At 48.7% G+C, this 17,375-nt stretch overlaps 1 protein-coding gene across 5 annotated transcripts; it reads left to right on the top strand.

Annotated features, from left to right (window-relative positions):
* The first annotated feature begins 3,553 nt into the window (after positions 1 to 3,553).
* Positions 3,554 to 15,595, top strand: C14H1orf116 (chromosome 14 C1orf116 homolog). 5 transcript variants are annotated; one of them, XM_043924348.1, is made up of 4 exons: positions 3,554 to 3,618; positions 8,721 to 8,906; positions 11,273 to 11,450; positions 12,662 to 15,595. In XM_043924348.1, the coding sequence occupies exons 1-4, from the start codon at positions 3,598 to 3,600 to the stop codon at positions 14,170 to 14,172; spliced, it is 1,896 nt and encodes a 631-aa protein (XP_043780283.1). In that variant the 5' UTR covers positions 3,554 to 3,597; the 3' UTR covers positions 14,173 to 15,595. The 5 variants fall into 5 exon arrangements, with proteins under 5 accessions (XP_043780283.1, XP_043780286.1, XP_043780284.1 ...); XM_043924349.1 differs by lacking the exon at positions 3,554 to 3,618 and adding an exon at positions 3,629 to 3,748; XM_043924350.1 differs by lacking the exon at positions 3,554 to 3,618 and adding an exon at positions 3,787 to 3,898.
* The last annotated feature ends 1,780 nt before the right edge of the window (positions 15,596 to 17,375 follow it).

The following is a 17,375-nucleotide window of genomic DNA, read 5'->3' as shown; positions in this document are numbered from 1 at the left end:
ATGCGTCCAAGCAAAGGGTGCAGGCCAGCAGCCTTGAAAGGAGGACAGTTTCAGAAAAATTAGATGCGACTATAATAAAGAAAATGGATGAATATGTGGTGGGAAAAGCATGCAGGCCCAGCTTATGAGGGTCTTTTTATGCCCAACAGGGACCTTGAATTTCATTCTGAAAGCTATGAACCATACCCCAAAGTATCTTAATCAGAGGAATGACCGTTCAAATGTGCCTTTATAAAATGAGAGACAGGAAACAAGGAGCTTCTGCAGTTTCTCCATCTGTAGTGGTCTGTGATCCTACAGAGAGCCAAGTCCTGGTCAGAGTGGAGAAGCGCCACAGGCAGCTATGAGAGTGATCTCACAGGAGATATAGGGGACGGTTTGAAGTACTGAGTCTGGGTGAGGCAATGAGCTGGCGTGGGGATAGAGTAGAGAGGCCAGAGCTAAGACAGGTTCCATTTCGAACATGTTAAGATTTGACATTCCTTACAAAACTCACTGATGCTACTGGATGATCTCAGCCCCCAAACTTTTATTAGTCCTGGGAAGAAAAGGACTACTGAATCCTCTAAGTTTTCATAGTAGGTGGGCCAAGCGGGAAAAAAGTTACTATGAGCAATTACTTAACAACTAAGTCATTTCAAAACTTCATCCGAATCCACTTAATTATGCCTTTTAGCTCCCATCTAATTATTTCAGGCTTAACACTAATATCAGTTTGGTGAGAACTTGGTGATCTACTTGATCCCTTAATTCCACATGGAATTTGCTATCAAGTCCTTGGCTCATAGCCAAATTATAATCATCCTCATCTGAATCCTTTCCCAACTATTTTCTCTTGAAAGCAAATTCTAGCTACTACTTGAGGAATAAAACCTTCCCTCTCCCCAACAGAAGTTCTTTCAGAGACCTGGCATGTAGTACTGTGCCCTATACTGTGAACATAGTGGGCACCCAGTGTTTCCTAGGGTAGGTGATAACACAAGCTCAAAGTGACTTCTTTTTTTTTTTTTTCCTTTGGAGAGAAAAGGAGAAGAAAGGCATTGCTAGGATGTGGCTGTAATGTGAATAGGTAAGTATCATGAATGGTTAGATGGAGGTCCATTGTGTTTTACAGAAAGCCCAACTTTATAATGAGCCCAAAGAGGAAAGAGTGATTTTCCTCAAAGAGGAGGTTATACTGAAAAAGGAAATAAACAAGTTTCTGACAGTCGAGAAGATGACTGTACTGCATCAACACGCAAGGACGGAGGAGTGAGGAGACCGATGAGTCAGGTGAGCTGGACTGTAATTAGATTCCACAGTCAGGTCATCAAACAGGAATTCACATACAAATAAACAGCATGCGCTCCTCTCAAGTGATGACCTACATCAACCATGGAGCCTTAAGTCTCTCAGGTGCTTCTAACTTTGGAAATCCTCTCTTTCCCATAGTCCAGGCCTCCTTCCCCATTCTCTTGGAAACTCAGAGACCTGATATTTCTCCTGCACCAAAGTAAAGAAAGCAAAGAAAAATCAAGCAAGATTCCAAGGAAAACATTTAAAGATATGGAGAATGAAAAACACCACAATCAGAATAGCGATTTGTTTCAGCTGGAGTGTATGTCTGTTTTGAGGAGGCAGGAAGGAGGAGCAAAGTTTATAAGCAACCTCAACTGTAATGTTAATGTTCTATTTCTTGAACTGGGTATTAGGTACAGTGCTGTCTGTTATGCCAAAGTATCTGAAATATTTCATAATTTTCAAAAAGAAATTTTTTTAAAAAAGGAAAGAGAGCAATAGTAAGATCACTTTGTCTATGTCCCTACTTCTACCTGGGAAAAGATAGGGGCTCTTCCTAATTATTCTAATTTTACTATAAACTGAAAAACTGTTCACAAACAAGACTGTGCCTCCTCTTATCTTTGAGGTTAATGCTCATAAGTCAATTCATTTTTTTTTTAGCAAATGTTCAAACCACACATCTATGAAGCTGGATCAGCTTCAGTGACTGAATCCTTGGGTGTTACTCTGGTTGCATTGAACTTCTGAGTTGGAGATGTCCTTCCTGTTTTGTTAGTATTATGACATCATACATATTTGAATGACACATCAGGAGGAGAGATCATCGGTCAGCTGACTAAATGCTCGGTCAGCTCTGCTATTCACATGCACTGACAGGTGCTGAGTTATTCCAGGCTTCCGCAAACCTCCTTTCTCCTCACTAGTCCCGCCTGCCTTTTCTATAAGTTAGCCCCATGATCACTGCCCTTCTGCAATGATCACAACCGCAGAAATCACACAGGGAAAAGATGAAAGCCGTGTGTCATTCTTGTTCTAAAGGACAGGAACAGCTGCAAGACAGAAATGAGGCAAGAAGGGTGAATCTAGTTATTAGAATTAGACCTGCACATTATCTGTGTACTTCACGTTTCCTACTTAGGATTTTTCTCCAAAATACAGACTGATTGGCATCGTATTGATACAAGGCAAACGACGTCATACTGCCTAAGTTGAAATCCGTGCTCTGCCATGCCGTAGCTACATAATCTTGAGCAAGTCATTTCTCCTTTTTGTAAAAATTAGTATATTAGTAGTGCCTACTTTTCAAATAAAGAATAAATGAAATGATGTATGAAAATGCTTAGCACAGCACAATTCCCAATGCATAGCAAGAGCTTAACAAAATGTTGGCAATTACTATGTGCGTTGATTTTAATTTTTCTTCCTGCCCTTTGGTATCGAAGATAACATATATTCAGGAAAATCCAGTTTGCACGCAAAAGGTATATCTGGTGAAAGTGATCGCCATTTCTGGAGGAAGATTCCTTCCTGAAAGCTTTGGATTCTTTCGCCTAGTGTCTTCGCCCTACTTTCTTCCGGATGTTTTAACTACAGGTGCCAGAAATCTGCCATTGGAAGGAGATACGAGTTGCAGAACTGATTGGTAGCTTCTTTCGTTTTTATTTCTTCATATTCATTGCTACCTTCCACACACAGCTAAAAGACCAGAGACCCAAAGGACGGCGTACATGTTCTCTCTTTCCAGGCTGTCCGTTCCCTTTTCCCCTCCGAATAGGGACCTCTTGAGAGAGAAAACAGTTTTATTTCCCCCAGAAGGTCTTTGTCACGGGGTCTCAGCGCCAGCGTCCCTGTCCTTAGACGCCTTCATCCGTGGTCCTAAGTGGAGCCGCTAGGAAAACACTTAAGGACGACAGTGACTCTGAAAGACTGGAAAAGACAAAGGATTTTTACTTTAAAGAATTCAGGGGACTACTTCGAGGCGTAGAAGGCAGTTACAGATAGAAACTCAAGTTTCAAACAGGCGCACGGAAACGCACACTGCCCACTGGACTGTGTTTCTCTGTATCAAGATACCTGAAAGGGATAACATGCCTACTCTCGTCCAAGCCTCGGCCCAAACCAGCGGCTCCTCCTTCCGGCCCTCGTCTGGGCTTAAAGGCTCGCTACTGGCTCTCGGCTAGGGAAAGGGGGCCAGAGGCGATTGGCTAAGCGAGCCGCCCCGCCCGCGCCCTCCCCGGGGAAACAGCTGGAAGCGGACGTGGGGAGGGAGGCCTGGGATTGGCTGGGAGTCGGGCAGGGCGGGGTGAGGCCGCGCGGATGAAGCCTTTACCTGTCCAGGTAAGTCAGAAAGAGGTCAAAAGAAGAAAACAGTAGGAGACCGGGCACGCTGTCTCTGTCTCCGTCTCTGCCCTTTGCAATACGAGGGTATTCTCTTCTTTTCCTTTCTTCAGTCACCCGCCCATTGAAGGTGAGTTAATTACTAACCAACTATTGCTTACTCTGCAGCAGGAGTCGGGGTCTTCGTGGAAGCCAGAGCTACAGAGTTGAGCCCTTTATAACGCAACTGGGGGACTTTCCTCTCTCTTCCTCGACTCTCTGAATCCAGTAGTGCACCGGAGTAGGTTGATAGCTGGAGGCGGGAGTGCTTTTCTGGAGACCGGGGCTGAGATGCTTTTTTTTTTTTTTTTCATCTGCCTGTTTAGTTAGGTTGGGTAAAGCATATTGTGCAGGCAACAAGAAAAGAAAACAGGTTTGCTTTAGAAATTTCCATCTCTGAGCAATTGAAATTGAGTTGTGATTTTGGAAGAGAATAGTTGGAGTAGACGGAGTAGAAATGGAAAATCGCCCAGGGGAGGAAAAGTGCTTTGGTTTTCCATTGCATTTCTAACAGGAAATTTTCCCATAGCTTTATCAACTCAATGTCTATCTTTATTTAAATAAAAGGTGCAGTGTGTGTGTGTGTGTGTGTGTGTGTGTGTGTGCGCGCGCGCGCGCGATAAAGGCGCTCCTTGTGGAAGGGTGTGTAAGGTGTGAGCCATGCTAGGTTGTTTGTAAGGCGATGTGAGGTTTGGTTACATTGGAAAAACTCCAAGTCAGGTTACCAGCTCATCTTTGGAAGCCCACGGATAATCTAGTTGCAAAGTCAAGCCTATTTGAGTTCAACCTCATTAAATTTCTTACTTTGCCTGTTAATAGACACAAGGACTGGCAAACTGGAAGCTACTCAGCTGTGCCAGGGCCCCACCCACGTTAATACTTCACCATAGCATGTCAAGTCTAGTAGGAATTCCGAGAGGGGTTCAGGCCGAAGCAGCGTGGCAGGGTCCAGAGAGGAGAACCAGACCAGTGCCGTGGTTTTGCATTGCGTTCCTTCAGGTGTCCTGTTGGCAGTGTGTGCGGCAGTGTTCCCCGCACACGGACACTGGGTGTAGAAGTCAAGTCAGAGTAACAAGTCAGCTCTCCATCCTCTAGCTTGTGGGAGTTAACACTCTGTTCCTTAACTTGACGCCTTTTCCTCCTGCTTCCAGAAAAAGGAAGTGGGAAGATCTAGTGCCAGGATCCCAGAGCCTGGCACGCAAGCCCTGGATTGGGCTTCTTCCTGGCACCGGAACCTTTAGGCTCTAGCTCAGCCCACACCCCAGAACCAGCCCGCCAAGCTCACTGACTGAGGGCTGCCATAGATGGTGACCTTGTCAGCAGTAAGGATGAGCTGTAATGTCAAGCAAAGCCCTTCTGCACAGGGGATGTTTCCACCCCACTCTCCCTCAAATCTACTGGTGAAAGAGGCAATTATATAATTGCCTAAACTCACATGGAAACCTGCACATGTGCTTGTGGAGAGAGATACGCATACAGCGCAACTTTTAGTCTTCTTGGCCTCCTTAGGATGTTCTCCAGTCCAAGGCACACTTGACTGGTCAGCAGGAGACCTGGAGACCTGGAGATAGGAAACCTCTTTGACCACTAGGGAGAGAGATGAGTTCTTAGAGGATTTGGGGGTGGTTTCATGGGAGGAGGGTGACCAGGGAGCCTTCAGACTGTTCGGGAGGTACAGAGGAGCCAAACAGGACTGGGCTGGAGCCCTCTTCCCACCCCACCCCGTCCAGATGCCAGAATGCCACATGCCATTTTTTTTACTCTCCTCCAAGGCTTGGTTGGCTTCAGGGAGTGGTTAATATTTAATATGCCTTTGCACGGGTGACGCTGATACAGGCTGTGCACATCTCTTAATCCATTCCTTTCTCCCCTCAAGCTGCCCAAAGAGGTCAAGTGTTCAAAGATACCAAACTCTCACCTTGAGTGTTTTGCCTGTTGCTCCGCTTATCAAGTAGAAATACCTCAGGTTTCAATGGCTGCCCTGAAACAGCCCACAAGTTTCAAGGTTGTAAAGTTGGTGGAAGGAAATGCAGCATCCAGGTCAGGTCAGCCTGGTGAGGGAAGGAGAGGGAGTGGGAAGAAGAGAAGGCATCTTCACGGTTCAGACGTTTGGGATCAGAACACTAGGTGTGGAAGGGAGGTGCAAGCACATTGGGGCTCATTCAGCTTTGGTTTCAGGCCCAGGTTAATCTCTGGTGATTCTGTTGTGCTTACTTGAGAGTCAGCGGCAGTTGATGTCATTTCTTTACGCTGGAAATATCTGTCGTTGGGACAAAAAGCTGGCCTGGATGCATAAAGTTGAATCAAAAGAGGATGTTACTGGGGTTTTCAGTGTTTAGTCAGGGGTGGCCAATGGTCCTTCCTTAGGTACATGGCCCTCTTGCGTGTGGAAAGCCTTTGTGATACCCTCTAGAAGGGCTGGGAGCCACAGGCTGTCCCATAGATGCAGTTATATGGATTATTTCCTACTTCCCATAGGAAGGGGAGTTAGAAAGAACCCCAGCTTTCTTAGCTGTCAAATGGAGAAAATATCCCATCCTGCCTAAGCTAGCAGTTTTTTTAAAAAAAACTCAATTAGCATATCTGAAAGCACTTTATAAGCTATACCCTGCTGTGTTTTTTGAAGCAGTGCTGTTCATATTGTTTCTATCTCTTCCAGCTGCTTCAAGCCATCCTTGGTTCCAAAGTGAGAGTGTGTTAGGCTGCCCTGGGAGGAAGAAGAGGCTAGCAAACCCCTGTAAAGTCTGCCATGTGCTTGGAAGAACAAGGCAGTAATTTTTCTCTGAAAGGAAAAGGCAGCATCTGCATATCTGTTCACAGAGAACATTCCATTAATTACAGTGAGTCACTTTTAACAGTTACTGCCCCAATGTTACAGATAGGAAAGCTAGAGCCAATAAAACAGACCCTTGGATCTACACTGACTTCTTGGAAACAGTACCTTTGTCTTAGTAAAGTTTGCATGCCCAGGGCCAACTGGGTGCTAATAAATGTTACTGTAACTGAAAGTGTTTCCCAAAACTCCATTAAGCCACATATATTCTGGGAAATAAAATATTTGAAAAAGAGCTTGCAGTAATAGTGTAGAAGCCAAAAAAGCAACCTTCCAACCGTGCAACTCAGCAGACTCTAGAATGAACGACAGGTTTCTTCATCTAGCATTTTTTGAGTGCCTTCCGTGTGCCTGGGCTAATGGATGAGAGATGAGAGATGGATCCTCTTTGTCTGTCTCAAACCTACAGAATGTTAGAAATGAGTTAGTACTTCTGGAAGTCAGTGACCTAGTCAGTCATTAATGGAGAGGCTAGCTGAGGTGACTGAACCTCATCTCGCATGACTTCTCACATTTGTTTCTTTGGGGTTTTGGATAATGGGGAACTAGTGAAGGAACTCATGAAGGAAACCCAGGAGTTATCTTCACCCGTGTTGATTCATCACTGGGCTTCATCTCCGTCCGCTCTGGTCCCCTCTGTCTCTCCTAAGAAGCTCTGGACCCTCATGAACGACACATAGCTTGCTCATAAGAGATCGTCCCTCTTCCTTCTCCGTTGTTCTGCCCCTCCCTACCTGTGGCACTTGAGGGCCTCCTCCCCAGCAGGAGAGGAGCTCTGAGAGGCCTTGTGCTTGTCAGCTCGAGGTGGTTGGCAGGCTGACTCCCCCAGCACAGCCCAATCCTGACTTTGGCATTGGAAGCAATTATTGGTACAGGCTGAAAAGACAACCTGCCCTAGAATCTAAACCCCAAGTCTCAAGACGTCAAATAAAATTCAATCTTCCAGGACATTTCACCTCGTACTGGGAGAGTAGGAAAGATGGTAGAAAATAAGACGCAGCACTATGAGGAAACCATGGATTCAGAATCCAACAAACTGTATTCTAATTCTAAACTCTTTCCCCATGTCCTTTCTTGATCTTGGAACTGTCTTTTAATCTTAATTGTTCTAGAATTTCATTTTAACTTAGGAGAGTCACCTTTGGCCTTTCCAACTCTGGTGGAGTTTTCCCCATGAACGGGAGTATGAAAACCCCCGGGACTTCCTGAAGATAGATGGCACTAACCTTCTTTTGCTATTTCTGTTGGCACAATGAAATTGAAGCCATTCTTTCCCTACGAGTTGGAGTTGGAAGGAAGCCACCTAGGACTTTGCTCTTGTTCATGCGAGACAGATTAGGGAACCTCATTGGGAATAAGTGCAGCCTCAGAGGGGGTGATGCATGAGAGAGGAACTAGGTCTGTGTCAGCCACTGGGTGCCTTGCACACACCTCCCAGACTTGGGCGATGATGGTGGCTGTGGTGGGAGTCATCGCGTTGATGTTGATGACGTGGATATGGTAGCAGCTGACAATTACAGGGCCTGACAATTACAAACACACTGCACAAAGTGTTTTAAATGGAGTATCTCATTATAAATTCATGACAACCCTTTGAGGTAGGTACTATTATGCCCTTGTTCCTTTAAAAAAAAAAAAAAAAAACTTTTGTTTCCCTTGCTTCAGTCTACTTTGATCCAAGTTGGATCTTGTCTTTTTCTTATTACAAAAACAGTAGTAGTTACTCATTTATTCCTTAAGCATTTGCTAATTTACTACCAACTAAACTGTGCTAACTGTTCTCATTTAATCTTATTATTAACCCTATTTAATGAGGAAAAACAGACTCAGAGTAAATTGCCTCAAATCACATCACTGTAAATGGTGGAGCTGGAATTGGAACCCAGATCCAGCTACTCTCCAGAACCCAAGGTTTAATCCCTGTAATACCAATGCTAGTAATGAAAATCTAGGTTAAGTTCCCTGGTCCAGAGAAAAAAAGAGAGAGAAATGATGGAGGCTCCCTTCTGCTGAACTGCTTCTGCACCACCTAAGTCCGTCCTCCTGCATGTGCGTGTCCAGCTTGGTGTCCCTGGTGAGGCTGGGGTCGGGGTCTGGGCGTGGCTGAGCGTGGCCCCTTCCAACTCTCTGCTTGCTTCGTGTCCCGGGTGCCACGCTGCTCCAGGGCCTGGGCAGAGCCTCGCTGGAGCCTGGCTCAGCTCACACGTGGCTTTGATTCTTCTCTTTTCAGGCCCAGCCTGGGATATTCTCCACTTCCCTTCACTTCCCCTCTGGGAGCCCCTTTCACCACCCCTGCACCTTGCTTCAGGCGATGCCCGAGAGAGAGCTGTGGCCAGCAGGGCCTGGCCTGGAACCCGCCACCCGCGTCGGCAGCTGCGACAGTATGATGAGCACCACCTCCGCGCGCTCTGGATCTGTACGTACTCTGTCTGCAGCCTGGCCCGCTCTCTGCTCCCTGCCCTGCCCTGCCCTGCCCTGCCCTGCCCACCACCGGCCTTGCTCACCGCTCCTTGTCTTTCATCTTCCTCGTCAGGGAGTGAATCACGCCAGGCAGGATTTTGCCTCTGAGTCACCCCCGCTTCTATAGAGAATAGGGTGGGACAACCCCAGAGAGTAATAAGACAAATGAGACTTTTTCCCAGTTCTCATTAGGTTGGGAGGTTTAACTGAGATGAGAGAATGGGTCAGTGATCTCAGGCCACGGTGGAAACAGAATGTAGATCCTTGTGGATTCCTCAAGTCCTCTGCAGTGAACAGCCTCACTTCAGTCTTTAACAAAGGTCAAAGAGCACAGAGCAATTAAGAGCCTGGGTTCTGGAGCCGAGCAGATCTGGGTTCTCTACTTAGAAGCTCCATTATCTTGGGCAAATTACTTTATTTCTCCAAGTTTCAGTTTTGAGATGAGGATAATGTTAATACCAAATTTGCAGGGTTCATGAGAGGAGTAAATGAAATACATGATAAAGTATTTAGTACCTGCCTCTATCTAGAAAAGAAATAGCCTATCTGTAAGTAGAGATTGAGAATCTTCCAAAATCATTGTGTTTGTCTGTGACATGTAATCAACTGTAGTTTTTCTGGGCATGGATTTAAATCTCAATTATTATAAGATTGGTGTCAAAGAATAAGTCTGCCCTATGTCCAAATGTAAGCATTCTTTTGCTATGGGTGCTCATCATATACATGATAACCCTTGATAATGTATACTTTATTGCTCTATATCCTGTATGTAGAGATATTTGAAAGTTTAAAGATCATAATGATCTCTACTGAATGTTGAAGATGTTTAATATAGTTGGTAAGTTTTGACATGTAAAAATGGAGTAGAAAACAGCACATAATGCACAAAAGCTGAAAGTGCAGACAATCTGCATATAATTTCTTTTTGACCTTAGATGATAGGGCGACAGAGATAGCTTCCTGTCTGTTAGGCAGAGACCAACATGAATAGTTACATAGCATTGGACACAGAATGTGGCAGGAATTAAAGGTTGTCAAAATGAATCGTCTACAAAGGACAAATTCAGAGCTGGAGTCTTGGCAAGACTATTTTAGGAAGAAGAGGGCAGTAAAGAAGATTTTGTTCACAGAACCTCTGGAGCCGGCATCAAGGCTTCTAAGGGCTATATCTGGGACTTCCTTGACATCTAGATCTCCCTCAATCAACTGACAGATGACTCCTTATGGAGCCTGAAGGACTGGAAAAGTCATTCCAAAAACCATTTCCCCTCCGCCTGAGATATTTTCAGGGTTTTCTCAAAATCTTTCCTGGCCATCTGAATGGGTCTGAAGAATATATAACTCTGCAGTGACTCAAACATTAGGAAGAAGGGTAGAGATGCTAGGAAGGGACTCAGGCCAAATCTCCTGTATTCCCATCTGCCCTTTTCATCCTCCCTTCAACCTTCAACTTTGGAGAGCAACTATTCCATGGATCTTCCTGGCCTTGCAGAACACGGCAGTAAGCATCTGAAATGGCCATAACCTGTTCTTCCAAACATGCCTGTGTGCTTTTTCATAATAAAAACATGTATCTGAATTTCTGCATAATATTTTAATACTCAGTTGCTCTCCCCACAGCCCATACCAGTCTGTCCACCTTCCTCCCTTAAGTTAATATTTGCTTAAGAAATGCACACTTTTTTGAATGTTAGCCAGAGCCAAATGCCATCAGGAAAGTAAATACACAAGGGGGAAAAAAATTCTGCATGGAATGCATTTCAAAGTCAAGTATAAATTATTTAGTGAATTTATCTGTGACTAGTCGTGCCACTGTTCCTATTGGCCTGGCAGCGAGTAGTTGACTGGCTTTCCTGTTTGTCCTCATACTGTCCTTGACGCGCCACATCAAGGATGCAGAAGTACTTTGAAAAGTTCAAAGCAATACCAGTTTAGGTATTGCTTCAGGTTTAAAATCAAATCATTATGTTACACACAAAGTTGAAGCACTTGACATAGGTCACACAGAAGAAGTAGAATTAGAACCCGGGACCTTCTAATCTGTGCCCATAAGCGTTCCACCCAGGACTTAGCACATGAAAAGCCCTTTGCAGTCGGCCTGCCCAGCTGTCGGAGCTGGGTGCCAGGGGGACCACAGCCCGACAGGCTCTGCCCTCCCGGTGCTCGCGGCTTCAGGAAGCAGCTCCAGCAGGTCTGCAGAGTGGCACGGTGGGGAGGTGTCCGGCTCTTCGGCATTCCTTCCCCAAGGCAGGGTGGCTCTTGGGCCCCACCAGTTTCTGGAGAGCTGCCTGTCACAGCTCCCCCGCCCTCTCCTCACTCCAGAGTGACAGCAGCTACGACTTCCTGTCCGCTGAAGAGAAGGAGTGTCTGCTATTCCTGGAGGAAACCATTGGCTCCCTGGATGCCGAGGCTGACAGCGGGCTGTCCACCGGCGAGTCTGAGCAAGCCTCAGCTCCCCGAGGTCCCCGAGCACTGCCCCCGACCCAGCCTGCCCCCCAGGGTAAGACAGACTGTCTAAACAACCAAAAGACACTACATCCTCCTGGCCACTTTCCCTCTCATCTGCCCTCTGCTCTATAAGTCATGGGCAGAAGAAGGAACAAGCACTTTCCTCTCTACTTGCAGTTAGAATAAAGCCTCGTCCCTGGAGGGAAGGAGGGGTTGTCCAAGACAGCTTCTTGTGTCTTTGTATGAAGTATCAAAAGTCTGGGAGGGAAGGGGATTTGACCGGCTCCCACTCTCTTCTGGAGACATTCTAAAGCCATCTGACCACTGAGGTGGGGGAGAGAACCAGGGAGGGGTGGGTGGTTGGCTCTGGAAAACCTGAGTCAGTCTGGGAAGCTAATCTGGGTGACCCAGAGGATGAGGCTGCAGGAGATAAGAAGAGGGAGGGGCTCCCTTAGTTTCAGTGGGTGGCATCTTGAGGGCCTTGTGAGAGAGCGTGGAATGATAATGAGGCTCAGGAGTTGGAGACAAAGGTGGCATGTAAGTGTAGCCATACATCCCAGGAAGACAGTCCTATTGGTATTAGGACTGCAACCACTTCTTCATACACTTAGCAAATATTTATTGACAATATGTTAGACCCTCCGTCTGTGATGATACGGCAGGAAGTGGGGACGTGGGACTGCCCCTGCTGCCTGGCGCTGATTTCCTGGCCCAGTGGGCCTGATGCTCACGCTTCTTCACTGGAAGGGAAGAGCCCACATCACCCTGTGGCGCAGGGACAGCTGTGGCCATTACAGAGTCATCCAAGTGTTTACAGGAAGTGGAGGTGGAGGAAGGCAGACGCCTGGTGGGGCGGGAGCACATGACCTGTTGATGCTGTTCAAGCTCAGTGCTCCCACTGGACCCAGTTACCCGGGAGCCCCAGGACGGCGAGAGGGACTGTCCTGAATCCCAGCCATCCTGCTTCTGCAGAGGTTAGGAAGAGCCTGAGTCAGGGACACAGAGCTGTCTGCACTGCCCTTTCCCCAGCCACTGGGAAATGCTAATCCTTGGTTGAAAGAAATCTGCTAGGATTGATCTGTCAGTCTAAATGATATCCAGACAAAAGTGTTGTTCTTCAAGAACAAAGAAACAGCAACAACAGACAGACAAAAACCCGTCCATTGAGGATTGGAGATCACAGTTTGGGAAGCATTTTCTTTCCCCTTGACAGCAGGGTCCTCACTGCCTACTCTTCTTCACCTGTTCCCCTGACTCTTACAGGACATCCAGAGGAGACAACTGTCCGAGGACCGGAGCCAAAAAGAGTGACTCCATTCAGCTCAGCTCATCCCCCCCGGCCCCAAAGCCTGGGCCTCAGGTCTGGCTCCAACAGCCTCCCCAGAAATATCCACATCGGCAGAAACCAGAACCTCAGAAAAAGCACCACCCTAACTAATAGCCATAATCCAGGGGGATCCGAGGGACTTGTCTTGGGACCTGAGACGGTGCGGGTCAGCCAGAGCCCTGAGCCCAGCCAGGCACTGGCCACGCCCCCAGAGGCTGCCCTTGACCTGGACGGGGCGCTCATCCCCCCACCGGAGGCTTTCCAGGACGCCCAGCCCGAGCAGCCTGGCCAAGGCAGCCTGCCCAGAGGACCAGGGGAGCTGAGCCCCAGGCCCCAGGCCCACCCATCACTCAGCTCCCAGAGAAACAGGGAGCCCGCTCCAGAGGCCATGTCCCAAAAAGCCAGTGAGAAAGGCTCAACCGGGGAACCTGCACCACCTCGGTCTCCTCCCCTGGTGTCCTCTCGGGATGCGGGCGCTAGAGATGCGGCCGTCCCTTCTGGGGGCCATCCAAATGGCCGGCCGGCTCCCGTCACGGCCCCTAAGCCCCGGAAGTTGCCGCCAAACATTGTCCTGAAGAGCAGCCGCAGCAGTTTCCACAGCGACCCCCAGAACCGGCTGTCCCGCCGCTCGGAGGCTGCGCCCGGGGACCCCAGCCCCGCCTCGTCGTCCCTTCAGGAGCAGAGGAAAGCACGCAGGGAAGCGCTGGAGAAGCTGGGGCTGCCGCAGGACCAGGAGGAGCCCAGCCCCCGCTTAAGCAGGCCCTCCGTCAGGCTCAAGGAGACTGGCGCTCAGGCCGTGTCCCCGGCCCCAGCCCAGGTCCCCGGAAGGGCCCTGGCGCCTGCACCCACGCGGGGCCCTTCTCCCGGGAAAGCGCCAGCTCTGGCCCAGCCGCCTTCTCCAGGCAAGGTTCTGGTTCCCTCCCAGGAACCCACTCAGGGGACAGCTCCAGCTGGCAAATCCAGGCCAATTCCTATCCCGAAGGGCCCGCGGGCACACAGTCCCCTGACTCAGCGAAAGCCAGACTCCGGGCTGACCCTCCAGGAGAGCGGTGTCCCTGGCCTCAGACAGATGAGCTTCAAGTCCAGCACCCTGGAGCGGTCAGGCATCGGGCTGAGCAGCTACCTCTCAGCGGAGAAAGCTCCCAGCCCCCAAATCAGCACCTCTCTGGAAAAAGGCTCCTTGCTGGACAGGATCTCGCCCAGCGTCTTGCGTAATTCCCGGCCGCGCCCAGCCTCCTTGGGCACGGGGAAGGACTTCGAGGGTATCCGGGTGGGCAAGCTGGCTGACCTGGAGCAGGAGGGGCACCCCAAGCACCTTTCTTACCAGGGACAGAGCCGAGACAAGCTGCCCCGGCCCCCCTGTGTCAGCGTCAGGATCTCCCCAAAGGGGGTGTCCGATGAACACAGAAGGGAGGCTCTGAAGAAGCTGGGCCTGTTGAAGGAGTAGGCCAGGCCCACTGGCCACCAGCCCAACCCACACAGCCCCCTCCCCGCACCCCATTACTCAAGGTGGGACCCAGAGCTCAACTTAGCCTCCCCACCTCTCGACTCAGGAGCTGGACAGGGGTCAGCTTCTCTCCAATGGCCTCCTGTCTCTGAGGGAGAGCCTGGAGCACACATTTATATTCACAGCAGCTGTGCCAAGGAAAGTGAAGTCGCTCAGTTGTGTCCAACTCTTTGCGAACCCATGGACTGTAGCCTGCCAGGCTCCTCTTGTCCATGGGATTTTCCAGGCAAGAGTACTGGAATGGGTTGCCATTTCCTTCTCCAGGGGATCTTACTGACCCAGGGATTGAACCCGCATTGCAGGCAGATGCTTTACTGTCTGAGCTACAGGGAAGTCCTCAGTACCTGCGCAAATGGTCCTGAAGAGGATTTCCACAGGAGGGTGTGTGTGTGTGTGTGTGTGTTATAGGCTGTATATATCACTGATGCTATTTATATGACACAAGGAGTCATTGCTCAGAATTCTGCTCTGGTTGAAAATTTTCTTATGCTGGGTAGAGTTCAGCCTAGCCAGAACTGAGTGGAGAGGCATGGCTGAGCCTGAGAAAAATAGTCAAATGAGACAATAGACGTTCCCATAACATTAGGCAAATGCAGAGTCACATGAAACGTGGGTCTCCCAGAATCCCCGCAGTGGATGGAGACTGGCTCAGACCTTGCTGGAGTCCCCTCTCTCTTCTGGCCTTCTGGACAGGGGCCCATGGCCAAGGAGGCTGTTTGCTGCCCTCTCACTGTCCTTAGTCCTGAGGATCAGACACATCCTGACACTCTTGTTGGTCTGTGGAGGCGGGATGAATATCTACACATCATACTTCCCTTGGGGAAGGTCTTGTCCTTGGGCTTTCAGTGATAAACTATGATGGGCCCTGACTCCGAGATCCCTGTTTTTCCTGCTCTGGATCTCCATCTGCACAGGACTGAAGCCAGGGCTGGGCCACCAGTGAGTTGGGAACTCAAGCCTAGAGACATTGTAAATACCGAGAAACTCTTGAAAGCCTTTGTCTACGATTGCAAGTTATTTTTTGATTTCCTCAATTCCTATGGAAAATCAGCACCTTATATTCTCTGCTAATTATTTATGTATAGACTATCAGAGCTGGGGGGGGCCATAGAGACCCTCTAATCCAATCCTGTTAGGGAAGGGAAGTGACTCATCGTGGTCAGTGTGCATTAGTGACAGAGCTGAGGTCAGAGCTGGGGCTCCCATTCCCGCCCACACTGCAGGCCCCTCCCCTCCAGCAAGGCCCTTGTCCATCCACGCAGCACCCTCAGGACTGGCAGTCACCAGCAGAAGTCTAACCTGAAAGCTCTTCAAGCTCTAAGGTGTCTTCTGAAACAGCAGAGATTAAATGTTCAGGATCATATTTAGTGTTGTGGCTTCTTATTTAATTTGGGAAAGTAGCCGTCTAATGACTCATGAATCCCAAATTCCCTGACCAAGTCGTGCAACTTGCAAATATGCCAGAGGGTACTATGGGTAGGCAGTGTGGGCTTCCGAATACAAGGTTGGAGACTGGACATAGCCCCTGCTTCCCCTTAGGAAATAAATACTGTTCAGAGACATGACCTGGTTGGAGTCCACGATGCCCGAATATGGGGGGCTGATAAAGGGAAGTGGGTTGAAAATGTGCCCTGTAGTTCTGCTGAGCATTTCTGGACCATGTCCTTAGGGGCCCAGCACATCAAGGCTCAGTGTTTCTGAAAATGGTGAGAAGGTTAAGATGAGGACAACAAATGACTGCACCCTGCTCTGGCATGTAGGGTGTGGGTGCATGCGGGGTGTGGGTGTGACAGTTTCTGTGTACACTCCATACACACACACACACACACCCAAAAGCCTAGTACCTTGCTCCTGGCCCTGGGTAAGAACCAGGCCTGTCACAGCAGATGGGGTCCCCCATGACGGGCTGAGTCACGTGTTATCTCAGAACCCCCCCACCCCAGCCTCCAAGAGAGAAGGCCTTTCCTGCATGGTCCACCACAATGCATTGGGTTGAACTGCTTCTTAAGATGCAACCTGAAGAAAGCTCATTTTATTTTTTATTAATTTCCATGATAAACAGGGAAGCTTGAGGCTAGCTCTAAAGTATGACTTGGTAGGAGCCTGGGGCCCTGGCACCAACACAAGGCTGACTAACACAGGGCGGTCAGGGGTACCTCCTGTTAAATCCCACTTCCTGGAGAGCGCAGTTTCTCTCCCAGACACAGCAGAGTTACACACAGCCTACACTCCTGTTCTGTATTCTCATCCTGCCCAGTTCCCCAACTCTCCCAGTTTGAGATACTCCCCCTCCCCTCCCCGTGGAGAACCATGCTTTCCCATGTCCTCGGCCTTCAAAGAGCGATGGTCTTTGGGATTCAAGGATTGCATAATAATTGGATGATAAATAAATAATATCCAATAAATAATTGGATAATAAATCCAAAGCCAGTTGTCCTCATTTTGAAGAAGGTCAAAGGGACCCAGAGACGGCATCCACCATCCTGAATTGTATCCATCTTCTTGTTCCAAATAGGATTGCTCTTCATTCAGCTTTAAGTGATTGCGGAAGAACTGGAAGTGGGGTCAGGGTTATTCTTATCCCTTTTTGGGCAGAAGTTTGTAAATGCCGTTCATCTGATTTTAAAGGCCACAGTGACAACTCTGTTTCCACATGGCCTTGTTTCTTCGCTATACTCTGCCTGGCACAGTCTTACTGAGAACAGACCATCTGCCAGAGGAGCTGGCTCCTCCTCAGCCCAGCAGAGTGGGGCCTGGGCCCTCAGGTGTGTTGGCAGCTACCCCTCTGAATCACAGCTCATATGCCACCCTGGGCATTCTTCAGGCACACACACTGTCCTACACACAGGCCAAGGGATGGGCCTAGTCAGCTCTTAGCTGGCCCCGTCCAGAGTGGAATGTGTGGTCTGGCAAATGCCACCCTGGGGGTGAATAGGTATGCAAAAGTTAGTGTTCATCCCATGGAAGAAACGCAAGTCAAAGACTGCAGAACAGGCCCAACTTGATGTTATGAGTTAGAGCTGACAGTAAAGATTCAAATACGTGCAAGTATGTGAGATGAACCACTTCATCCTTGGCAGAATACGAAGCTGTAGGTTCATAAACTAGAGGAGGAGACCAGGGAGATGCGCAGGAGGAAGCAT

This window comes from Cervus elaphus, chromosome 14 (genome assembly GCF_910594005.1).
Source record: "Cervus elaphus chromosome 14, mCerEla1.1, whole genome shotgun sequence".
NCBI classification, from domain to species: domain Eukaryota; kingdom Metazoa; phylum Chordata; class Mammalia; order Artiodactyla; family Cervidae; genus Cervus; species Cervus elaphus.
Note: the sequence above shows the minus strand (reverse complement) of the source record. Positions and strands in the feature narration are given on the sequence as shown.